This window comes from Canis aureus, chromosome X (assembly GCF_053574225.1).
Source record: "Canis aureus isolate CA01 chromosome X, VMU_Caureus_v.1.0, whole genome shotgun sequence".
NCBI classification, from domain to species: Eukaryota; Metazoa; Chordata; class Mammalia; order Carnivora; family Canidae; genus Canis; species Canis aureus.
The window spans coordinates 124,102,511-124,122,821 of NC_135649.1; the positions used below are offsets into that span (position 1 = coordinate 124,102,511).

Here is a 20,311-nt window from a genome sequence, read left to right on the forward strand (position 1 = left end):
ATACATGTAGGCCGTGGTTCATTTTTTATGGCTTTTTCTGAAGTATGTATTAGGCAGAAATTAACCATGTGTTGGACGCTGTCATAACTGTCAAATTTCGCAGATCCAGGAGAGAAAATCTCAGATGTGATGTGGCTCATCACCACACTCTTCCACCTTCCAGGTGCTCAGCCCAGGTCAGAAAGAAGAAGCTCTGAGGACCAGCCCGAATCTTAGGGACCCGGGATCGTGCACACACAAGCGCGGGGCTGGGAACCCTAAGAAACGTGGTAGTTGTGAAAGTTTGAATAACAGTCCTCAAGGATACCGGGTTCTGATGTCGCAGAGTGGGGCCTCATGTGGAAATGGGGAACTTGCAAATGGGACAAAGTGAAGGATCTGAGATGTGCTCATCCTGGATTGGGGTGGTCCTAAATCCAATGATAGGTGTCCTGGATGAGGTGGCCCTAAATGCAACAACAGGGGTCCTTCTAAGAGACAGAAGAGGAGACACAGACACAGAGGAGGAGCTACGTGATGATGGAAGAGGAGACGGGAGGGATGGGGCCACCAGCCCGGGGACGCCTGGGGCCCCAGACGCTGGAAGAGGCAGGAGGGACCTTCCCCTGGATAATAACGGTAATAATAAAAAATCACACACATAGACACACACTAAATGGTAAGGTCGGTAGGTGTAAGTAGGATGTTCTGGAAAAAGCAAGCCCCTTCCTCGTCCTGTGCCATATTTTGGAGACCTACAGGACTCGAGCTCAACTCCCTCTCAACTGTGTTTGGTTGGCGTCTACGTTGGAAGAGAAGAAGGAATCGGGAGAGTGAGCGATGGACACAAAGGCGCCTGCTGGTGGTGGTTGCAGAGGCTCGGCCAATAGCATCTCCGAACTCAGCCTCTCTTGCTCCTGATGGTCTTGTCCAGACTTCCATAATCCATATCTAGGGTCTGCTTATGTACTCCTGCCCAGATGCCGCGGTGAGCTGGGGCTGGAGGCACCACTCCCGACGCCCCCCTTAGGGCCCTACCTGGATGTCAAAATGCTGCCCGTTACGTAGCTGGCAACCAGAATCGCCAACCGAGTGACAAATACCAACAACGTCCGGAATACTGACGCCAACTGCGTTAGGTTGGCTTCCTCTCATTAGCGTGCGGTTAACATGGTGATGGACACGTGCAGCCGCGGCCTCCAGACCTGAGCTTCTAGTTTGCTACGTGGACCCACCTCGATGGCGGGGATTTCACGAGTAATTGCCGCGGTCGCTACGTGCGCGGGCGGCCCTTCTGCCCTGAAGGGGACCCCAGTCGTCAAACAAATGGAGCAGAGCATGCGGTCACGCTCCATTTGACCTCCTGAATATACAATGTCATTTCAGTGGCTTAAATGGTCCCAGTGTGTGTGGGCACGCTACTGCGTGGTTCCCGACGATTGTGCAACACTTCTTACATCTGAGTGTGTTATGTTTTCGGATGAACGGAGACTCATGCAGAAAGAGGGCACTTGGGGCATCTCCCCGGGACCATCCGTGGATCATGCACGGCACACACCATGCAACGTAACCTTTCAATCCACTAGTCTGGGACCAAAAAAAAAAAAAAGAAAGAAAGAAAAAGCACGGGGTGTCCTCAAGGCATCTGTGCCCCCACAGGACAGACAGCCCTCCCAGTCCTGCAAGACGTGGACCCTTGGCTCTCCGCAGCGGAGCAACCCAGTAAAAGGACATCCTGCTTCAACTGGCATGTCCTGATCCTAAGAATAGGGAACAAAGGTAGGGCTCCGTGTGGGGTGTGGAGGCCTCACCTCAACCGTTGAGAGGGCACACACCTGTCCGGACTCACAAGGACGAATTGTCCTCCGAGGGACCCATAAGCGCGCGTCCACCGCCACGTAGAGAACACGTCAGCTGCCTCAGTGGGTCCGCGCAGCACACGCACACCGCAGCCCTGCTTGGTATCTGCATGGCCGTCCCGTGGCCAGAGGGCAGGTCTTGGATCCCGTCCTCTATGCCACACGTTTCTACGGACGACTGCAAGCACGTCATGGCTGCTTAAACAGCGGCAGATTCGTCTTGGGCGTTTTTTTAATTTTAGAGGCAGACGGACCGCTGCGCTCGGCGTCCTTTGATGTGTTTAGCACACGATAACACTTACATCTCAAAGCAAAAACACTAATCGAGGAGCTGGCCCAGGAGCAAACTTTACAACACATGTTTATTGTGTCTGCATCCCGTGGAGTCTCTACAAAAAGAACTTCAGATTCCGTCCCAAACGGCTCAGGGAAGGAGGTGAGGTCCAATTAATTTAAAATTTTATGCTCCTTCTCCCTGACTTTAGGTAAACGACGTACACAGAGATACGGGAAGGGAAAAGCTTCACAAGTTCAATCAAGTGAGGTGGAAAAAAAACAAAACAAAACAAAACAAAAAAACAAAAAACAGACGAATCATAGCAAAACCCCTGTGTGTTTTTGTGGAAACTAATAAGATTTGGCAATATACACTCAGCATTTTTATTCTAAGCATCTTAATGTTTAAACGAAAGAAATTAAGTTTTTTTTTCTTTCTTTTTAAGCTCTGCAGCATTAGAAAGCAAGGCGACTTCGTGTCGATGACCAACGCGAGTTTTCCTGGATCTGTCTCATTTTGAGCTTAGATCGCATGGGGAATGTCAAACACACGGATTTTCCGTGACAACTGCCCCGTGCACGACTCGGAGAGCTCGTCTCTCTTTGTGTGTGTGTCTGTACAATGTACGCGCCGGCCAGTTCGCGGTTTTGCTTTCTCTGCATTTTTTTTCCCTCCATTCCCTACGCTTCCTATGATTGAATATGAAAGTCAGACGCCCCAGCAGAAGCCTCAGAAGTCTGGAAAAGAAAACACGTCTGCGGGAGGCAACGTCAGTGTGCTTTCGTGTCCAATTTAGGGATTTCGGAACTGGCCGTAGGAAACCGTTATCTGGAAATTCCCGGCCCCGTTCTTTCTGTAGGTGTGACCGTGTGTGCAAATTAAAATGATTTTTTTTTTTTGGAAAAAAAACTATGTTCTGTGTCAGCAAGGGTCTGCAGCACAACCCACAAAAAAAAAAGAAAGAAAGAAAGAAAGAAAGAAAGAAAGAAAGAAAGAAAGAAAGAAAGAAAAAAAGAAAAAAGAAAACTAATAAATCAAAGAGAATCAAGGACGAGAGAGTTACATTTTAGGTTCCTTGTGTGCCAGGAACAGTCTTAAAGACGAGAGAGCCAGGCTCAGTCTCTTTTGAAACGAATTAGCTACAACTGGCAACAGTCGGACACTGTATCGAAGGGAAAACTGTCTCCTAAACAGTGTTAAACAATAGTAACCAATCTGCTGCACGAAGACAACCTTTATGGTTATTTTCACCTTAAAATAATGGCTCTGACTACGTGTGCATGGAGGACACAAGGGGAGCCCACAAGTACCCACATGGGCTGCATTTAAGTGCAAAAAAGGATGCCAGAGCTTTCTGGAAGCCCAGGGTTGGGATGGCAGAGACGGGCATCCGAAACCCGTCAGAGGCCGCACCCCGGGGCCACCCACAGGTCACACGGGTCTTCAGGAGTGATCGTGCCCTTGTGTCAAGTGACCCAGGTCCTCGTAGTGGGCACCAGGCAAAGACCACGTCCTTCCTTCCTTCCTGCAAGGACACCAACGGGTTTGCGGAAGGGAGCCCTGGGCATTGACCCGTTTTGTGACATGCAGGTCACACGGGTCACGCAGGTCGTAGAGGAAACAGGAAATCTCAGGCTGGACGCTCCGCAGTAAACGGGCAGGTTGTTCAAAACCCCTTCCGAGGCTGGAAGAGGAGATCCCGCAGGAAGGCAGCACCTTGTAGGGCGTGCACCTGGGGCGTGCTGGCAGTGCCCACCTGTCCGTGGGCTCGCCCCCCATGAATACTCAGCCGCCCCCAGACCTCCCCGCCACAGTACGAGCGCCCCTCGGGTGGCTGCATCCATTCCATGCCCACCCTGCCCGCGTTTCCCGCACATGTGGTTTTTATCGAAGCCGGGAAGCCGTCAGAGTGGCTAAATCAGGTCATTAACTTTCCTTTACATAAAGAGATAAAAAGCACATGCCAAAAAAATGTTCTCGTTGTGAAAAGTTGATTTTTTTCTCCCATTTATTACTTTTTTTTTTTCTTTTTCCAAAATGACTCAATCATCATTGCAATGCTGAGGTGGAGAATCCGTATACACTGACCAAGGGGGAAGAAAAAAAAAAAAAAAGAAAGAAAAAATAATTTTTTTTTTTAATGGAAAAGTCGAAACCAAGGTGCTCGGGCTTCTTGGAAAAGCCTGCGCCGTCATCCCGAGAAAGGCTGAGTCGATTCGAAATAGGGTTTTTGTCTTCCCTTCCCCACCTTCTGGGAGGATGTGGACCGAGATGGGTAAAAAGCCGGAAAGCGGGTGGTGGTTTCAGGAGCAGAAGTCAGAGGCCCCAGAAAAGCGCAGCCGGATGCCCGCCAGGAAAGCGCGCACACGCTCTTGTGCGGCCGGGAAGACGCCCTGTAGGTTCAGCCGTGGCACCGAAACACGCCCGCGTCTTGCACTCGACCCCTTGGGGGGCGGAGTGGAAGGTGGGTGGTGGGGGCGGGGGGAGGGAGAGGTGAGAATTTTTTTTAACACTTGAATACAAATATTTATAAGTTTATTTATATCTCCGTTTTACAAGATGTACATTCATACTATATGGTTTGACAAAATACACTTTGTGACTACAACTAAACAGGAGGGCATTTTCGTGTGACGAACCTGCAAAGCGTGGCCAAAAAAACCTCCAGGGTGTTTTTCCCCCCCTGCGCCCCCCCACCCCCCAACGCGAAGCAGAGGGATACGGGTTTTTAGAGACCACGGGTTTGGGAAAAGCGTGTGTTATTCCGCGTCGTTGGAGCAATCCCTGAAAACGTCTGTAGGTCCAGACACACCTTGTATGCATAACCCAAACACTGTTGCCGAGCCGTAAATCATACTGGCTGCTCATAAATTGGGGTCGGCAAGGAGGCGGGGGCGGGGAAATAAAGCAACAGGCTTTAAAAATATAAAAATAAATGCAAGGCAATGTCAAATTTACACTCAACATAATTAAAATAGCACATATTTATGAACTTTCAACCAAAAGGAAAAAAAATAAATAACACATCCACATACATCCAGTATCAAGAAGCAGAGAACCGGGCCTCTCTCTCTCTCTCTCTCTTTCTCTCTCTCTGATGGGAACCTCTACCTACAACGGGGCTCGGTTGTCCAACTATCACCTTTCAAATAAATAGCACGCTTCATAGCTTTGAAACCCGATATTCTCTACATTCCTCAACCGATTCCTCGTTAAATATCAAATTTCAATAAAACATTTATAAATTGCATCAAGTTTTCACGTGTATCGAAAAACCAGCATACTCCTAAGCTAATTTTTAATAAATTAGGCACCAGTTTTATTTTCATTTCATTATTATTAAATTTCTTTTTTTTTTTTTAAGAAAAAACGTCCAACGTGTCGACTGTCACGCCCTCCCCCCCGCCGCGACCTCCCAAACTCTTAGAAGGAGCAAAGTGCCTCAAGAATTTATGTCATTGTAGTCAGTGGAGAGTCTGCAATGTGCTCCCCAGGGGAAAACTCTCAGTGAGAAGGGAGTCCCCCCCCTGCCTTTGCTTGTAGTTGGAAAAGTATTAAACTATCAGGTCGGAAGCCAAGTATAGGAGCAGAGGAGGCTGAGATTTATTATTTTCCGTGGGGGTCATGGGGTGGCCACGAGCTCGGACGTGGCTGCTTAATATCTCTACTGCTTCCTGTTGAAACATCCCGATGTGCCCCCCACCGCGCACCCCCGTGCCCGCAGCACAGACCACAGGTGCTCGTGGCAAAGCGTGCAAACCAGCTCACTCCTGAAACCAAGGCTTGTGCAGAGAGCGTGCACCCCAGGTGCACGGGGTGCAGCTGAGACTGCAGCCAGGTGGTTGCAGGGCAGGGACGGGAGCGTGGGCGGAGGGTGGGTGCGACAGGTTCCCTGCACCTGCTGTGGGTGGGGGGAGGCCGGGGAGCATCTGTGGCTCCGAAGGCGCTCGGGCGACACGCGGGGTGAGACGCACTTAGGGGGCGGACGCTGCAATTTTGGGGAGACACCTTCTGGATGGTGTACCTGGCATGCAGACCATCTGGGCACTGCATGCGGCCCTGTCCTCGGCTCAGTGAGGGCGACGCAAGCCGCCGTGCAGGGTCCCTATGCAGCTGGCACCTGCAGGGCATCCCCGTTCCTTCCACAGGACGCGGTGCCTCTGAATCCCAGCGGGTGTGGGAGGCACAGCTGCTCCAAGTGTGCACAACTCAGACACCTGCCCAGGGCATGGGCCTGGCACGTGGTCCCGCAACGCCACTGCCCTCCCCGAGGACACACCGCCCGCCACGGAAGGAGGCAACACGCGCATCTGTCCCCAAGAGACACCAAAAAGGGAACAGTGGCATTTCCCCAAGAACGTGTTGCTGCCAAGCCGGGCCACGGCCCTCCCAAGAGGGTTCCAGAGAGCACGAAAAGGCGTCGGGGGCTCGACGCGCCTTGGCGACCACAAATCCTCGTGCGGCGCCTGCGAGAACCCGCCGCAGCTCAACCCGCACCCGTGGACGCGCCCGTGGACCCCGATGGAGGCCTCCGGCCTCGACCCCTGAGCCGCGCACGTTCCAGGCCACGTTGCTCACCGCGACCGCTCGCTCGTGGGGCGCACCGTGAATGACTTCGCAAGAAACGGATCTCGTTTGGCACACAAAGCACCCACCGCGCCCCTGAATTTAATTTCTCACGCCCTGGGGGGCCCCGTGGCAGCTCCACGCCCCAGGCGGCGCACAGGCGGGCGCACAGGCAGGCGCACACGGGGGGCGCACAGGGGGGCGCACAGACGGGGGCGCACACGGGGGCGCACACGGAGGCGCACAGGGGGGCGCACAGGGGGACGCACAGGAGGGTGCACAGGTGGACACAACGCGCAGGCCCCGGGGTGATGGGCTGGCGGGCCACGAGCCACATGCATCCCATTGCAGGCGTCGCCTGCATCCCCGAAGCAAACAACGCAAGCGCAGAGCTGCAGAGGCCCACAGCGGACCCCAGCTCCTCGGACAATCCCATACCCGACGCTCTTGGACTTTCGGGGAGAAACAAGAGGCTGGATTCGCACGCGCAAGGTTCTCCGGCACCGGAGCGCGACGCCAGCCCGCCCCGCAGCACCTGCCACCCTTACATTTGCTGTGATGCTTCTCCTTTTTTGGGGGGGGCAGGAGGGTCCCCATTGGTGAGGCGTATACCTGGCGCACTTTCCATGTTAAATCCGACCAAAGAAAGAAAGAAAAAAAAGCAAGAACAAGCATTCGGGGAGCCCACCCCCACCCACCACCCAGCAGGTCTCACCCACCAGAACGCCCAGCGCAGCCAGGCGCCAGAGACCCTGCTTTCAAATCTCCCGATTTTCTGCCAAGATCAAACCCCGTGGCCTTGTGCTCCTGTGGAGTGAGTTTTCCGTTGCACAGGGAGTGGTTTATGAGGACTACGTTTCGATTAAAAATTATTAGTCGCTTTTTTGGGGGGGGGGACCACACACACACACACACACAGAAAAACCAGGGATGGACGCTTTGTAACTGCAACCTTTGCCAAGGGTTGCATTTTAGGATGAACGTCGTTAGCTTTCAAGGATTCGAAAGGTATCGTGTGCATGTAAAGGAAAAATCCAGCTCATTTATAGGATCTTCTTTTTCTTTTTTTTTTTTTTAAATTCACAGCCGTGTAAAAAGCAAAACTGCATGTATGAGGCTAACACGATAATGCCATTAATGCCTGGGCAGAAAAAATTATAATAATAAACGAGAATAAAAGTTGCACGTGATTTAAAAATACCGACTTGGCTTTCTTCATGTCTTTCTGTTATAGTAGAGCGTTACTAAAATTAAAAAAGAAAAAAGCCGAAGGAGGCTTTTGGTTTGTGTAGGGTTTCGGATGAGACACACCACGAGACACATCCACACGGATGCACACTTCAGCTCCGTGAGAGGTGGAAAATGTTTCCTTACAAGGAAAGGCAAAAAAAAAAAAAAAAAAAAGAAAAAGAAAAAAGAAAAGAAAAAAAGATTTTTTGTTTGTTTGTTTTTTTCTTGGAAACATATAGCAAAGTTCATGGATCAGGAAAGAACATCGGCAACGCCAGATCTGGAAAGATGGAGACGTCTTTGGGGATGAGGGTGGGCACGTGGAGTTCCCCAATGGCCGGGGCCGGGTGGGGGCACCCGGGGGCGCACCGGCGTGCAAGGGGGTGCAGGGGGGTGCGGGAGACGGGAGGGCCGGCTGGGGACTGCTGGAGTGCTGGAGGTCGCGACGTCCGGGCGGGCAGGCCTCGGTGAGTAAGGCAAAGAGACAGGCGCCTGGTCGATCGAGGTAGACCAGCCCGGCACGGCCGCAGCCCCGAGGCCCCGCACAGCATGTGCCGAGCACGTTGCCCAAAGCCCGGTGCAGAACGGGGGGCCGTGAAGGCTTTTTGGTTCCCCGTCCCAGGAGCCTATCCTTGCGAGCCAGCGGCTCCTTGGTGCTGAGCCAGTCGGAGCGGGCACGGGCAGGGGGCGTGGGAAGGTCACAGGGAGAAGAGAAATCAGCCCTGCAAGTGGCCACCGGCTACTAAAACCTATCAGTGACTTGGAGACCCCGGTGTTGGGCGGCTCGACGCATCCTGGCGCCCCGGCTTCGGCTTTTACCACCTGCCACACACCGGGGTTCCCCCAGAACCACAGCACACTCGTCCCCACCGGCCACCACCCACTGGCGCCCCCATCGCTTTGGCGCTGGGCCCCCCTGCCCACCGGCCAGGCCCGCAGCATGCAGGAAGAGGTAATGCCCTTCCCAGTCGGAAGCGGACAGGGTCAAGAGTGCACGGCTATTCTTTCTTTCTTCATTTCTTTTTTTTTTTTTTAAATCTATAACATTTACAGTATTGCACTTTACTGCACTTAGTTGCATTTCACTAAAGTTAATGCTGCATCAGTATTACACCTTAAAACCACGCGCCCCTGTGTCTCTATGCAACGTATCTGCGTCTGAATTCTGTAGAACAGCAAAAAAAAAAAAAAAAAAAAAAATAAGTCAATTCAGGAATCAAATATTGGAAAAAGTTATAAAGTCGCCTGGTTCTATGGCACAAGGAATTCTAAACTTGCTTTGGGGCCAAACGTGTGCGTGAAGACCGTGCTCGCTCTGGTACAGGTCCACCCCAGCCCACCCCCCCCCCGGAAAAAATAAAAGCGGTCACAAGGTGGGAGATGCAGCTGCCCCCCGCCCCCTCCCCCACCTTGTCCCGAGGTCAGGTCAGGTCAGGTCAGGTCGGCAGATGCGTTTCCTTATTGCTGCAGAGCACGGCCCTGGCCTGGCGGGCGCAAGTCCACTCTGGAATCCAGACCCGTCCTCCACGCCCTCCCGGGATGGAAGCGACGTCGTGGCAGTGAATAAAAGTGTTGGCAAACCAAGAATTGGCATCTTGAGCGGAGACCAGCCCCAGATCTCTAGTTTCATAGACTCTATGCTCTTCCAAGGTGTGTGGTGTGGGAGGCCGCATGCACAGGGTAGGAGCAGGCGCGGGGCTCCCCTGGGCGCGCGGGGCCAGGGCGCACAGGCGGCGGGCGCAGGGCCGGGCTGGCTGGTGTCACCGTCGCCTGCCGCCTCCCGCACACTCTCTGCGAGGGTCCGGCGGGGTCCTGAGGTCCCGGAAGGCCCCCTCCCTCGGCCGGCGGTGGGCCCCCGGGCTGCCCCGGGCAGGGAGGCCGCGCGCTCGCTCCAGGGCGTCCGTCAGTGCGGCCGTCGGGGGCGCGGAGGGGTCGAGTGCAGGACGCAGCGCGGGCGGGGCGGTGGGGCCGGGGCGGGGCGCGGGGCGCGCGGCGGGTCAGAGCCCCAAGGCCTCGGCGTGCTTGCGCGCCTTGAGCCGCAGGTCTGCGATGCTGGAGTTCTTGCTGTTGCTCTTGGCGGCGGCGGCCACGACGGCGGCGGCCGAGGCGGACTCGGCCAGCGAGGCTATGGGCAGCCCGAAGGGCGGCGGCGGGAACATCAGGTAAGGCGCGTGCGCTGCCAGGTGCGGGTGCAGGTGCGGGTGTGCGTGCGCCACGCCTTCCAGCTGCAGCTGTGCCTGGACCTGGGAGAGCACACTTGGCACAGTTAGGACGGGTGCGCCACGGGGCGCGTCCCCCCCCCCCCGCCCCGGAAGGGACCCTTTCCGGGGAGCCCTGGGCCACCACCCACCCTCTGCCGGGCAGGGGGAGCGCAACTGTCCTCTGGATGCCCGAGTGGGCGGGGGCTGTTGGCTGCTTTGCACACGCAGAGCAGGGCAATCTGAGCAGCTCTCACACCCAGCCCCCCACCCTGCTGGCGCACACACCCCTGTCCTCGCCAGCATCGGGGCCGTCTACACCTGCCACCCCTGCCTCCCTTCTCCGCACTTGTGACGTGTCCCCGACCAGGGTCTGGGTTCTCCTTGCACACCTTCCCAGGGACGCCTCTGAATCCAGGGGGCGCATGACCCCACGTCCCGAGCGCTGGACGCCCTTATGGCTTTGGGCACTTGAGTCGGAGCGCGCGGAAGGCTCGAGCACCCGCTGTCTCAGGTGTGGATTGACTGACCCCCCCCTCCCCACCATCACCACCCACACCCTAGCTGACCCGCAGAGGCCCCTGGACAACGCCGGTCCAAATATGCACCCGGGCCTGGTCCTTGGAGCAAAACCCCTGCTCCCGAGCGGTGCGTGCACACACCCCCCTCCAAAGTTGGGGCCTCCACGGGGCGCACCGGCTCTGCGCTGGGACGAGGCAGGGAGCACGTGCGCTGTGCGCGCTCCGCTCAGGGGCGCGCGCCTCCCGCACGCAGCTTCCAGCGCGCGCACCAGTGGCTGCATCCAAGCAGCCCAGTGACACCCTCGCCACCCCAGGGGCACGCAGGGCAGTCCCTGCTCTGGGCTCCCGGAGCTCCAGGTGGGGAGCCAGGCCCAGGTACAGCGGGGTGCACACACCTCCACTTGAGGCCTTGGCGCGGGCGGCGAGGTGGGGGTTGGGTGTCTACGCAGCGCCGCCGCCTACCCAAGCGCAGCGCGAGCGTCCCCGCGCCTCCACCCCCAACCAGGCAGCCTGGGTGGGTGGGATTTTTTTTTTTTTCACTCTGAGTTTTGTAAAATTTTGTTTGGGTTTATATCCTGGCCCTCCCCAAGGTGACTCTTGGAGTTTTACAGCGTGATTTTAATACGTGCCAACGGGTGTATAAATGCCCCCTTGTAAAAGCGGCAGCCTTTCTTCCGCGGGGGCGGGAGCAGCGGGGGGTGAGGCGGGACGCCAGGGAGGCGGGGAGGTGGCGGCCCCCTGCGCGCGCGCCTCAGAAGGGAGAAAGACGGGCTACCTGTTGGAAAGGCATTCGCAGGGCGCCCATGTTCACGTAGGGCGCCACCCTGCAGGCGTCCAGGTGGCTGGCGGTGCCCAGGATAACGCCTGCAAGGGGAGAGAGGAGCCGTGAGGGCCGCCTGGGTGCGCTGGGCACCCCGGCGGCCTCTGCACCCCTCCCACCCCCACTTCCCAGCGTCCGCTCGCACCTTTATGCATCTGGTTCTCCTGCTTGCGGCACTTGGCTCTCCGGTTCTGGAACCAAACCTGAGGACAGAGCAGAGAGAGGCGCGCAGCCGCGTGAGCCTGCGGGGCTCTGAAGCTCGGGCTGCTTTACCCTCAGGACGGTAGACGGCGAGGGTGCGCGCGCCCTGGGGCGCGCTGGGGTCCCCCGGGCGCCAGGGTGCAGCCGCAACCCAGCCAGGCCCTAAGTGGCCGCGCCCGGGCCCCAAGGCGAGGAGCCCCTACATCCATATCAAGGGAGGAAGTGCGCACTGGAGTAGCAGGGCGGATTCCAGAACTTTCCACACAGTGTGGGCATTCCCTCCTCCACTGGGCCAGCCCCTGGGAGCGCCAGAGCTTCCTGCTCCCGACCTTAGCCGCCGGGGAAGCAGGCGCCCAGAGTGATAAGTAGCTCCCAATCCGGTGCCTTCCCGGGGAAACTGCCCCAACACCCAGTAGCTCCAAGCCCTCCTTGCTAAGCCTGGAGGGTCCGGTTCCTGTTAAGGACTCATGAATGTTCTGGATTCACAAAGACCCAATAACTTCGGGCCTCAGCCTCCTTCTTAAAAAAAAAAAAAATCGAATTCTTGGAGAAAGGACATCAGTGGGACCCTCCGCAGTTCAGCTCGATCCCCAAGTCAATTTGGGTGCCAAGGATCCCACCCCTAAGCCTCCGCCCCAGTGGGCAGGCTCACAGGCTCCCCTTGTCCGGACGCCCCACGGTCCATATTCTCAGGCACAGACTTTCCCCTAAAGCTCTGTCCTCTGCGGCTTTCCTGCCACCCTGGCTCGCCCTAATCGCCCGCGATGGTGGAACACTAATTAACACAAAGAAAGGCTTCCTGGGGCCACTGAGTCTGGGGTGCCCTGAGCTTGAGCGGCGCAGCTCCAAGTATGGCAGGGGGCTCCCCTTAACCCCCGGATCCCGGTTCCACGGGCGCCCTGGGAAACCTCACCACACCCGGGGAGCTTGGAAGCACCCGGGACTGCAGGAAACCTTAACTTTTCCTCCCCAGACTCGGAAGAGGCAGCTTTTTCTCCAAAGCGGAGCCACCGTCTGCCGGTTACAAGCAGCTTTCCAGAAGGTTCCAAAGCTCAGCCCGCCAGCCAGGCTACTGGGAGCTTGCAAAACTTCTAGCATGATCCCCTGGAAAGTAATCCCCAAAGCGTCCTCCCTTCCATCCAGGTCGCAGTGCACAAGCCCTTCCAGCCGGCATTCCCCTCCCCAGCTCACAGAATCCCTCCTCGCCCGACTCCCCGCACCCCTACCCCCTTCGCCACCGCCAACATCACCCCGGGGCCGGTCGCACGGGACCCCTCTGCGCCCATCCCGACCTCCTGCCTCTCCTGGGGGTCGTACCGGGGTCCCCAGGAGGCCCGTGGGGAGCAAACTGTGCCCCCCACTGTGAGGCGCATTTGTTGGGGGGAGGGAGGGAGGAGGGAGAAAGATTCCTAATCCTATTTAAATCCAGAAAAGCAAAACTCCCTTTCCTCGCAGCCGCGGCAGCAGCAGCGGGGTCGGTGGGTGGGTTGGGGGGAGGTGAGGGTGGGGAATGAGATTATGTGAGATTATGAAGAGTAAAAGTGATGAATTAGCCAGTGCGTCCCGCGATAATAAATCAGTCTTGGGGTGATTCACGATCAATTCCAATTAGTCCCGAATATGCTAAGTAAAGCGCAGTACACTGGTTAAGCGGTTATATCTTCATTAAGGGCCGGTCGGTGATTCCTTTCACAAATGCCGTAATCTGATTTCTTTTTGATTCCCATTACAGACAGTGAATAATGACATTTAATTTAGCTCTGCGCCATAAACCCAAAGATATTTGTTGTAATTAAATTACCTCCTGCTCCTCACTGTGGTCTCATAACTTTCCATTATAACCCTGACAGCTGCGTGATATGAGGTGCCAGTACGACACTAAAAATAAAAGGTTAATAAGGACCAGCTTCCATAGGATCCCCAATTTATTTACAGCAAATTTCCACACTAAATTGAAACTCTATCCTTTAACAACGCGGGACAGGCTGTACCGAAAAGGATTACCCACCGCCTCGGAGCCGGGAATAAAATACGCGTCCTCCCGGGTGCCCCCCACCCCTGCGGCCCGCGGGGCGCTCCCCCCGGCGCCCTCCCCCTCGCCCCTTCTGCGCCCTGACCCATTCGTTTTAACTAATTGATTTTTACGAGCGCCCCTGCCTTCCCTTTACCCCGGCGACCGCCTTCCCCGTGGCCGGCGGAGAAATTATTCCTTCTGTCCGATTCCCATGTTTGTTTTTATTATTATTTACAGTCGTTAAATTTTAATTCGGCCCTGGATGGATCGCCACCGCCTCGTGTCCCCTCCCATCCCCGCGCCGCCCTCCCCGCCGCCAGGGCCACCACCCCCGCTTTGATTTTAGGGCTTTCTGGAGACCGGCGAGCACCCAAGAACCAATTTCCTGCCACTCCGGTCGCTCCCGCTAAGGTGTTAGTCCGTAATAGACTGCTGAAAGAAATAGTGTACAATTAAATTAGAAGTAATTTATTTTTATAGAAACAGTACATCAAGGCCTGGGAGATATTACAGATCCCAGGCAGAGAGACACCGGGAGATGACATAAAAGGTGATGTCCCCTTCAGCGAAAGTTTAATCTTTTCATTAATTTATATGCCGCGGCCCCATCTATCTTCCCCGAGAACGGCGGCCAGCGGGAGAGCCACCCTGTGACCGCGGCCTGGGCAAAGGGGCCACAGTCCGGACCCCCGGGGAGAGGCTGGCCAGCGGCGCGGGTGCCACCTCTGCGGACAGGAGCTGCAGGAGGTTGCGAGGGGACCTCGGAAAGCCTAGGCCAGGGCGCCCACTCCTCTAGGTGCAGCGCGATGGGGACCGAAATAACAACAATAATAAAAAACAATAATAAAAAAAAACTCAAATGAAATTGAGTCAAACACGTTTGTGCCTTCCGTTCGCAAGTGCGCTCGGGGTGGCTGCGGGGGGGACGACAGCGGGGTCGCAGTGTGTCCATCCTCTACACCAAAGCGCGGCGCTTGTCGCGCACTCTCGGTCCCCGCTCGGCAATATTAATTCCATTTATTTAAAACCGGTCCCCAGAGCCCGGGGGATGCGGACTCCCTTCCCTTCTGGGGCCGGCGCTGCTGTCCTGCTCAGAGCCTTGAGGGAAAGGACGGGAAGGCTGCAGGCCCGACCTCCCGGGGTCCCCCCGCGAGGGCACAACGCGGGGCAGGCGAGTTGGAACCGGATGTTTGCCAACACCCCCGTCCCCCCCTCCCCAGAAACGCGTTAATAAATGTAACTTGGCGTCTGTAGTGCCCCGGAAAGGCTGCCCAGCGCGTCCCCTCCGCACGTGCGGCGCACGCCCAGGGCCCCGCAGACAGGGGCTCGCCAGATGGGGCATCAGGAATTCATGCGCCCCCGCCCCGCGCGCCCCCCTCCGCCCGCCGAGCCCCGGCTAATCCGGCCCCGCGCGGGCAGCAGCCGCGCTCATCAAGATGCCCGGGGTGCGCGGCTCCCCCCACCTCGCCTCCCCTCCCAGGGGCGGGAGGGGAGGAGGCTGAGGGCCTGGGCAGGGGGGAGGGGAGGGAACAGAAGCAGCGGAAAGAGGTGAGGACACATCCCGACGCCGGGCCAGCCGCTCCGGGTGGGCACTCGCCCTTCGCGCTAGCCGAGCCGAGCCACCCGCGTGCGAGGGCCCCAGGCACCTCCGCCAGGCCCGGCGCCGGCGCGCTCCCGGCCCCCCTGCGCTCCCGGGAAGGGGCCTCCGGGCTGCCGAGCACGCGCTGACGGGGCTGCCCGCTGCGCTCCCGGGAAGGGGCCTCCGGGCCGGGGAGCACCCGCTGGCGGGGCTGCCCCCTGCGCTCCCGGGAAGGGGCCTGCAGCCCCGGGCGGCGGTGGAGCGCTCCGGGCCTAGGCTGGCGGGGCCTCCCCGCGCTCCTACCTGCACGCGCGCCTCCGAGAGCCCCAGGCGCTGGCTGAGCTCCTCGCGCATGAAGGCGTCCGGGTAGTGGGTCTCGTCGAAAAGCCGCTCCAGCTCGTTGAGCTGCTCCAGCGTGAAGTTGGTGCGGCTGCGCCTCTGCTTCAGCTTGGTCTGCCCGTCCTCGTCCTCCGACTTCACGTCCTCGCGCTTCTCCTTGCACTCGTACACACCTGCGGGCGGGCGGGCGGAGGGCACAGGGCTGAGGGCAGGCTGCCCACCCCGCCCTGCGGCTCCCTAGAGCCGGGGCGCCCCCAGCGCCCACAAACAGGCCGGCGGCGCGGCTGACATGCAAGGGTGCGCCTGCAGGCGAAGGGGCCCCCCGGCAGCAAGGGTGCCCCGACCCCCGGGGGGCTGCGTCCAGTGGCCAGAGCGGCCTCCAGGGGACCCCGCACTCCTGGTACACACTCGGGCATCACTGCACGTTCTTTCTGGGCCTAATCTCGCAAGGCTTTCCCCAAGGTGTCCTCTGTCCGGCTTTCCATAGCGACATGTCTTAGCCGGTCTCCTCGCTCTGCCTCTCCCAATCGGGTCTTCAGTATTATTTTAAGTCAAACAACTTTGGGCCGAATAGCCCGGGTGTCTGTTCCCCGCAAGAGTGTGGGGCTCTCCCCGGCCCGGCTGAGGTCCAGGCCCCAGCAAAGACGCCACCCCCGGGTGCTGCGCACAGACAGGGGCCGTGCCAGGCGGGTCGGAGCCTCCTCCCGATGCCGAGGAGCTGGGCGCACAGCCGGACCCCACTCTGGTCTCTTTTGCAGACCCAGAGACCAAAACTCACCCCAAATGCACGGCACGGGGGCTGGGGGCGCGCCGGTGAGCACGGCCCTCTGCCTCCAAGCGGTCGGCAGGCGGTGGGACACAGCCCCGCGGCCACCAACAGCGGCACGTTCTTACTCCAAAGACGGTGATAGCATCTGTGCTTGCTGGGGGAGCGGGACAGGGGCTGAGCCTCAGGTCAACATTTAGACCCTAACCAGACGCCTCTGCCACCCACCGCTGGGAAATGCAGCCCCTCATCGAGTGCACACGTAAAAGGCGGTTCCCCCACCCACGGCTGGGTGCCCGGCGGGAGCTGCACCTCCCTGGGCGCCTGCCATCTCCGTGCCTTTTCCCTGCATCACGGAACTTGCCGGGCACACTCACAGGCCACCTCTGTGCCCCAAGGAGATGTCCCCTGGTGTCAAGGGGAGGCTCGCCTTCAGGACACCCTGGCCAACGAGCCCAGCTGGAAAGCGGCGTGGACGCAGCCCGGAAGGCCACTTCATGACTCAGCCCAGAAACTTACCAACGGGGAGACCCCAGGCGGCTGTGGGGAGCGGGCTCATGGGGCACCGCGCTCCCCGACCAGGATCCCGGAGCCGGAAGCCAGCCAGTCCTCTGTCCAGGCTCCCGAGCACCGGCACTTGACCCATACTCCGATTTTAAATCCCCTCCCGCCTGCTGAAAGCGTCGCATTTCCAGAAACACCCCGTTTCTTCCCAGCTGTAAATCCTCGTCCTAGAGGCCGCCCCGACTCTTCCTTCCTCCCTCTTCTGTTATGTGTGACGCCAGGGATTGATCCCAGCTGAGACGCTGGCCTTCGGAGCCCCCCTGAGGACCCAGGGCAGGATTTGCAAAATCCACAGACTGCCTCGCTGTGCTCAGCGGGACGCCGTGCGGGCGCCCGTGACCTCGGGGTGTCTGCTGGAACCCCCAGGCCTCCCACACCTCCAAGCTGCTCCCGTCTTACAAATGCAGCCTGTTTTGTCTTCCTCTCATCCCTGAAAGGCCCCGACTGTCCTCGCACTGTCCTCGCGCTCGCTCGCACTCTCTCTCTCCCCCGCACACCAGGCCCTTTTTCCAGGGTCCCCAGCCTTGGCCATCAGGGTGCACAGAGGCCGGCGGACAAGGAGGAAGGACTGGGAGAGCCGGTCAGGAGCCACGGAGCTGGCCCCGGCTGCCCTAAACCCCTGAACTTGAGCGTGGGCCGTGAGGAGCGCCCTGCCCACAGCTGTGTCTTCATTACGGCAAAGTCGGCGAGCGCTCAAGAGCCAGGTGTGCCAGGTGGCGACCAGGGCTGAGCCCCGAGGTGAGGCAGGTCGTGCCCGGGCCGCCTGGGTGGCAGCAAGCCTCTGCCAGCTTGCCGCTTCCACCGGACAAGGCCTCAGAAGCCTACGTGGGTCACCCGCACGGTTGTCAGGCCGTGGCCCGGAACCCCGCCACTCGGAGACCGCTCGTGTAGGGTCCCCAGGAGCAGGAGGCCCGGGGTCTGTGTGCCCGTGTGTGGGGTGGAGGATTGTACTTGGTGGGAGGCCTTCTCCGCAGGCAGGCTGACGGTGTGCAGGGCAGGAGCTGCCAGGCTGGTGGCAAGGCTCCGTATTTTGTCTTTGTGATGAAAAAGAGACATTCCCAGCACGCGCAGACTGTGCCCCCCTGACAAATCCGGCCCGTTTCGTGCCTCTGCGTTACCTCTGCTGGTCGCCCCGTGTGGTCACACGTCCCCGGGTGGAAACTACGGCTGCCCGGCGGGAAGAGCCCCCAGAAATCCGCCCGTCTCTCCCATCCAGCATCCGGGCAGCCGCCGCCACCACTGTCTGGAAGAGCAGAAGGGAAGCAGGCCCAGGGCGCACAGGGCACCCGCAGCTCCCTCGCCGGGGCTGCCTGCGCTCTGACAGCCCGGACGCCCTGAGCCTCCCCGGGGCCCTTCCCTGCGCGCCCAGACCGTGGCCACCTGCGGACGCGCGACTGGTTTTAATTTAGAGGCCCGCGTCAGCTCAGATCCAGCTTCACGGTTCAAGGGGAAAGTTTTCCCTAAGAGGAAGCCGCGCGGAGAGGCTTCCGCAGGCGGGTGGGGCGACTCCGGGACAGCCGGGACCTCCGGCCCGCGCAGCCCGTTTCAAAGGCTCGGAGGCCCCGAGATGCGCGTGGATCTGTCCTCGCGGGTGCCGGGGAGTGGACACCCGGAGCACCGGCACTCGGCGATACCCTACAGCCGAGCAGCGCCCAATGCGCCCGGAGGACCCCCACCCGGGGCAGGTCGCGCCGGCACTGCCGGTGCCAACCCCGGGGAGCCCGCGCTGCAGCGGTGCTTGGCCCCAGCGCCTGCCCGGCCGCGGCTCCCCGGCCTCCCCTCCTCTGCGCCCTGGCCTGTCCTTCCTTGTCTTCGCAAAGCCGTGCCCCGGGTGGCCGAGGCCTCTCTGCGGAGCACGGCTGCCCCTTCGGACGCGGGCTGGAGGGGATTCGGGGCGACGGGCACCGCCGGCCCGGGAGCGCCGGGGACCTTACCTTCCGCGGCCCTCCCCGTGCCGAACTCTTTCAGTTTGTCCTTGTCGCTGTCCACGTGGTCCTTAAACAGATGTACCGGACAGTGGCCGCTGCTCTCCGTAATGTCCTGCAGGCTGGATTCCGAGCTCCCCAGCTCCCGCGAGCGCGCCAGTCCGCTCTCCAAAACTTCCCTGTACGTGATCGAATCCTTCTTGCCGCCGCCGCCGCCGCCGCCGCCGGTCTCCTTGCTCTTCTGGTCGAAAGATTTGGATACAAAAGCCGTCAGTTCCTCCATGGCTGCCCGGGGGGCTGCGGGGTCCGCGGGGCTCGGCGGGGCTTGGCTGGGAGCCGGGCTGTGGTCCGCACGCGTCCCCGCGCGGAGAGGACGGTCCGTGTGAGGGTAGGTCCCTCCTGCTGTTATTTATGCCTTTCAATTTGAGATCTCACTATTTATACGAGGCCACCTCCGCCCAACCCCCCGCGCGCCCTGTCTGCAGCAATTAGGGCGCCCGGCTCGGCGAGGGCGCACGCGGAGACGCTATCTCTCCCCCACCTCCAGGCCGGCAATTGGCTTTCTTTTCATTTCATCACTGTTTGGCGTCTGAGCACCTTGGTGCGGAGAGGTGAGCATCCAGCTTTTTGAAGGGAGAGGGAGACGGCGCGCGCGCGCGAGCGGGCGCAGGCGCCAGCGCCCCAAACAGGTACCCGCATTCGCATTCCCTCAATGGCCGGCGGAAACCCAAGCCGAGGAGGAGTTTCTGGACGCTGCCGGGGTGCTGGCCGGCCGGGGCCGGGAGGCGCGCAGCCCCGCGCCCCTGGAACGCGCCTCTCCCGCAGGATGCGTCCGCGCGCGGCAATGCGGACACGCCGAGGGGACCCCGGGCGGCGGTGACGCGCGATCCACGGACGAGAACCGACTCGGAGACCGGGTGGGATTTGCGGGCCGGACCCGGCGGCGCGGCCCGCGGAGCGAGGGGGTGCAGCGGGAGCGCACGCGGCGGCCGGTGAACAGCTCCAGGACCCCGCGCCCCGACAGGAAGGGGGCCCACGTCCCCCCCGCGCGAGCGTGGACGCCGGGACCTCGGCGGCGGCGGAGGCGGCGATGCAGAGCGGCCGGCACCGCGGAGGCCGCGCTGGGGAGCACCGGGGCGCAGCCGGGGCGCGCGGCCGGAGCGCGGGGGTCCGGACTCGGAGCGCGGCGCGCACGGAGGGGGGCGGGGGGGCAGCGCCTGGAAACCGCTTGGGGCTCAGCCAGCGGAGCGGCGCAGCCGCGCAGGGACCCTGGAGGGCGGACGCTTTATTTGGGGGAAATACGTCTATCTGTGGTCGTGCACGCTGTTCCCAGCCAGGGGCTGCCCGCCGCCCCCTTCCCAGCGCTTAGGAGGAGCCACTTTCTCCGCGGCCACCGCGACATCCTTTCGCCATCCCGGAAGTCCGGCGTGTCAGCCTCTCCGCAAAATGTCATCCGCAAATAAAGTTGACTTT

General features: G+C 59.6%; 1 protein-coding gene across 1 annotated transcript; it reads right to left on the minus strand.

Annotated features, from left to right (window-relative positions):
- Nucleotides 1-9,908: 9,908 nt before the first annotated feature.
- Nucleotides 9,909-19,446, minus strand: SHOX (SHOX homeobox). The gene is made up of 5 exons (XM_077888862.1): nt 18,848-19,446; nt 15,548-15,756; nt 11,596-11,653; nt 11,406-11,494; nt 9,909-10,154 (listed from the first exon to the last, which is right to left on the minus strand). The coding sequence occupies exons 1-5, from the start codon at nt 19,119-19,121 to the stop codon at nt 9,909-9,911; spliced, it is 876 nt and encodes a 291-aa protein (XP_077744988.1). The 5' UTR covers nt 19,122-19,446.
- Nucleotides 19,447-20,311: the final 865 nt, after the last annotated feature.

Bases quoted from the DNA above. Each gene is read 5' to 3' on its own strand.
- SHOX (XM_077888862.1), bottom strand. From the start codon at position 19,121: ATGGAGGAACTGACGGCTTTTGTATCCAAATCTTTCGACCAGAAGAGC. The intron at 11,654-15,547 runs GTAGGAGCGCGG...CTCTGTCCTCAG, and splicing joins TCTCGGAGGCGCGCGTGCAG to GTTTGGTTCCAGAACCGGAG. The intron at 11,495-11,595 runs GTGCGAGCGGAC...CTCCCCTTGCAG, and splicing joins GGAGAACCAGATGCATAAAG to GCGTTATCCTGGGCACCGCC.